Raw genomic sequence first — 4,174 nt, 5'->3', positions numbered from 1 at the left:
GGCATTAAGACACATTTGCGTTAATGCGTTATCACGTTAACTTTGACAGCCCTAAGATGAATTTTTTTTACACATCCACATAGCTTTTAGAAAGGTGCCACATAAAAGTATGGCTTTTCCTGGAAAAAAAAATTTAATGTGGGAATTTATCATTTAAATGTTTTTGCTTATCTCTGTGGAAGTTATCAGACGTTTGGTTCCCGCTTGTAACAAGGCTTGTGAGCCAATAGTAAAATGACGTTGGTATCACGTGGTATCTCTGGGTCGTCAGTTAGTGTGGAAAAAACGGATAAATGGCTGAGATTGACGGTAAGTGCCTGGCAACAACTTGTTGTGAAGGGAATACAATGGAACGGGGGGAGGGAGAATGCGACATCTAGTTGCTGAATGTTATCAATAACACCTTTAAGTGACACCCAAGTGAACCCAATTCAACTACACAACAAAACGGGTGTAATTTTACAAAAAAGTTTATTATCTTTTAAAATGTTTGTACACTCGGTATGACAATGTGCTTACACAATACTTACAGTAGAGTAGGGTGAGACTTACTTTGTACATAGAAAAATAATAATAAACAAAAAACATGAAAATCTCCCCCACCACTGAAATAAAATAAGAGGGCTGTGATTCAGCGGGGTCCTAAGTTTGACAGACTGATGAGGGAGCTGCATCAGGAGGGCTGAGCTGGTGAGGATGGGTGGGTGGGCTCCCTGTGCACCCTGACCCTACTCTCCTGCGTACAGCTTTGGTAATTTTACACATTATTTACACTTTCAATCATGAAATGATAGTCCTTTTACAAAGTGTCTGCTTATTTAAACATTCCCAAAACTATTATTCAATATATTCACATATAAAGCAATGTACATATATGTTGGAACTTTGTTTAATTCAATTTAATAGGCTGGAACAAGTCAGTGACCTAATGCCAATGAAACTACCTTGACAACCTTAAAAATCCTGGAAATTAATGAGTGACAGCTTGTGGAGCAAGGCCGGCCTAAGTGTTGTCTAACTAGGGAAACCAGAACACACAGGATGTTTAGAAACTGTTAAAACTGCAATGCTACAACCTTCATTTTCAGCATTACTCCTGTAAGAAGAGGAAACCGGGGAGAACAAGATGAGAGAGGGGCTGGACAGGAAATGTCTAAACGGCACATCAAACATAGCATTTAAACCCTGCTCCCGTTATTATACACAAATTCATAAAAGACATATTGATCACCATGCCAACCTGCTGGTTACTGGCTGATCCCTAAGTGTATTGTGAGTAAAAGCTCATCCCCGTGAGGGAGCATGTTACTTGAAGCAGGAGACATGGAAAACGTAGGAATTTCCATAAGGATACCACTGTGACCTCAGCCTACATCATGCATTCATAAAACAACAGAGGCTCCAAAGTCTTGTGGTTAAGAAGGCAGGGTTTGAGGAGTGGAAGCTTGGACCTCCACAGCCCGGTTAAAAGCAGCACCAGATACAGAGTCAGTGGCAGGGGGCTGAAGCGTGCAAGAAAAAAAGGAAGTGGGAGGGAGAAAAAAAAGCACTGGACTGTTCTGTCATTGATCCATTTTTAACAGTGGAAAGTAACAAAGAAACTCTGATAAATATGATACCAAAGCTGACTCCATTGAGTTATCCTCATTCAGGGCTAGACAAGTTTAAAAAGTGGAATTGAGGTGATCATCTCGGGAACATTAAAGAGCCACAAATGAAAAAAAACAACCAATATGCTTAAAATCAAACAGTCAGTGAAAACATTAGTCTCTGTAGCACCCCGCAGTGTCATCCCTCGAGAACACTGCACGTGGAGTTTTTTACGGGTCGTTCAGCGACGCTCCAGTCTCCGTCAAGTCTCTAGAACGGGGCTCCTCCGTGATCCACGGTTGCCCGGAGAGCTTCTTGGGCAGCAGTGCAATTCTTAGTCATAAATACGCGTAAGAAACTACTTCACAGCTCAGGCTCGCCAGTACATACATGAAGGAGTGAATGGAAAGGCAAATCTGTGCTTCTCCTTAGCGCAGGACAAGTGTCAACATCGGAGGCTAGTACACCTCCGTGTCCTCCTTGGGCCTGTACACGGTGCCGAATCTCTGCATGTACTTCTTGATGTACTCCTTGGTCTTGTGCTTCACATTCTCGTTACACTCAAGGTCCTCAGGATTATTGCAAGCTTTCAACTCCTTGTTCATAACTCCGTGAGTTAGCTGGAGGAATGGGCAGAGATGAGGAAAGAGTTAGACATGTCTCTTGTAACCAGACTACAGTAAATTATATAATTACAATGTATATGCGGCTGGGTGGTTAATTATCTTTTGGTGACTTGGCCCTTATAATTTGAGACAATAAAACACAATCTCTAAATGAATTGAAGCCCAACTCGTCTTTCTGTTTATTGTGCCCATGTCCTCAGAGTCGTGGTATGTCCGAGTGGCAAACCACTCCCTTCATACACAATCCACAGACCCTACGGGAACCATGGGAAAAAAAAGAAAGAGTGCTGCCCTTTGAAGAGACGCTGGTTGAAAAGAGCTTTTTAGAAAGGAATGAGTAAAACAAAAGAGAGGGAGATAATAGTTTACATGTCCAATGTGTTCTTAGTCTCCTCCGGAGGCACAATACAAAAACATTTTGGCTGGAAAAAGAAATCGTGGGAGCTCAACTATTTAGTTCTGGCTTGAGGGAAACTTTGAAAACGTTGCCTTTAAAAAGTTAAAAGCTGACCAAAGCTTTCATTGTGCTCCGACCACGTAGAGGCCGAGGAAAGGTTTACAGCTTCTCTGCATTAATGGAAGTTCAAAGACCATCTCATTGTTTTAATCTTACCTTTCTAGCCAGGTGTTTGAAATCTTCCGTGTTGCTGATGCGTCCAAGTTTGCAGTCTGGCTTCCGATAAGGATTTAGACATGTCACTATAAACTGGGACATCTGAGTAACACACACACACACACACACACACACACACACACACACACACACACATACTTGTTAATAAGGGACGATTATGTAAACTTGCATGAGTGGCTAGAAGAGATTTGGAACATTGAAACAATGTTTACGGAGACTCTGGCTCACCTCTTTGCGAAATGTTTCTTTACTCCTTTTAGCCAGCTCGCTGGAAGTGTCTGCTTCAGCTGTCTTTGTGGAGAACTGTAACGACATATTAGAAGAGATGGATGAGATCACAGTTTTGGCTTTTGCAAGTGTAACTTGTCACAAACTAACTCCCATCCAATTCTTCTCCTTTCATCAGTTTGTCTTCAGACTTTTTCTTAGCTCTAGTAGAAGACAGTAATACCATGTCATACTGACATAACCCAGCAGAGAGATTTAAGGGCCCCACCTGTGCATCAGCTCAATCAAACGTGGCAACTGGCTGCAAACCAGTAGCTATCAGGGTCAGTGGGGCATCAAACAGCACCTGCTCGCCAGCTACTTGACACAAAGCAGGGATATCCTGCCAGGATGCTGCCTCTCTGGCCCCAGCCTTCAACAACAAAGGCGAGCAGGCAACAGCTGACTGCCTGTACCCACAACAAAGTGGTGAGCATCAAAAGTGAGCACCGAGGATTCAGTGCCAGGGCCAGGAATCCAGAAAGTGAAATTTGGGACGCTGCTTTACAAGTGCAGAGCATGTGCCATAGTTTCAAGTGCTGGATGTGGACGCCACCACTGTCTAAACACATGTTGGGAAATGGTCCATGACCCTGTAGCTGTTCTTGGCGGGAAACGTTGCATGAAAAACATGGATCTCGCCATCTCAGTTTTTGAAGCTTTTTTTCAAAATCTTTTTTAAAAGAGACAAAAGGGACACTTACGTAGTTAAACTACAACACAAGAAACCGCAAATAAATGAATGCTAGGTCTCCCAGATGGTTTCCATTATCCTTAAAGTCGGGATAAAAATGAAGAGGGGAAAACAAACGAGGCAGAGGAAGAAGAGATGAACTGAGCCGCCCCTCCCCTTACAGCCTCGAGGGCTAAGGGACAGACAGCTGAGCAGGGGGTGGAGTGAGTGCAATCGCTCTTCAAATCTTTCTGTCTCTGCATGTAGATTCTGATGAAGCCATTTTGCGAGGAGGAGTCATCGGCGGGGACATAACACTCTCTGAATATGGTGTCGTGCTGAGAGTTTTCCTTTCCCCCCCCCCCCTTGAGACACAGCTGAAAG

At 43.3% G+C, this 4,174-nt stretch overlaps 1 protein-coding gene across 3 annotated transcripts in view; it reads right to left on the bottom strand.

Annotated features, from left to right (window-relative positions):
* Positions 1-454: 454 nt before the first annotated feature.
* setd2 (SET domain containing 2, histone lysine methyltransferase) overlaps positions 455-4,174 on the bottom strand; it is a 22,338-nt gene continuing 18,618 nt past the window's right edge. For all 3 annotated transcript variants that reach the window (XM_074653813.1, XM_074653812.1, XM_074653811.1), the window contains 3 exons: positions 3,079-3,153; positions 2,830-2,931; positions 455-2,210 (listed from right to left, as the gene is read on the bottom strand). In XM_074653813.1, coding sequence (XP_074509914.1) covers positions 2,049-2,210; positions 2,830-2,931; positions 3,079-3,153 — 339 coding nt within the window. In that variant the 3' untranslated portion in view covers positions 455-2,048. The remainder of the gene's footprint in view (positions 2,211-2,829; positions 2,932-3,078; positions 3,154-4,174) is intronic.

The sequence above is a fragment of the Sebastes fasciatus genome, chromosome 12 (assembly GCF_043250625.1).
Source record: "Sebastes fasciatus isolate fSebFas1 chromosome 12, fSebFas1.pri, whole genome shotgun sequence".
Lineage (NCBI taxonomy): Eukaryota > Metazoa > Chordata > Actinopteri > Perciformes > Sebastidae > Sebastes > Sebastes fasciatus.
The sequence above is the reverse complement of the archived record's forward strand: the minus strand, read 5'-3'. Positions and strand labels throughout refer to the sequence as shown.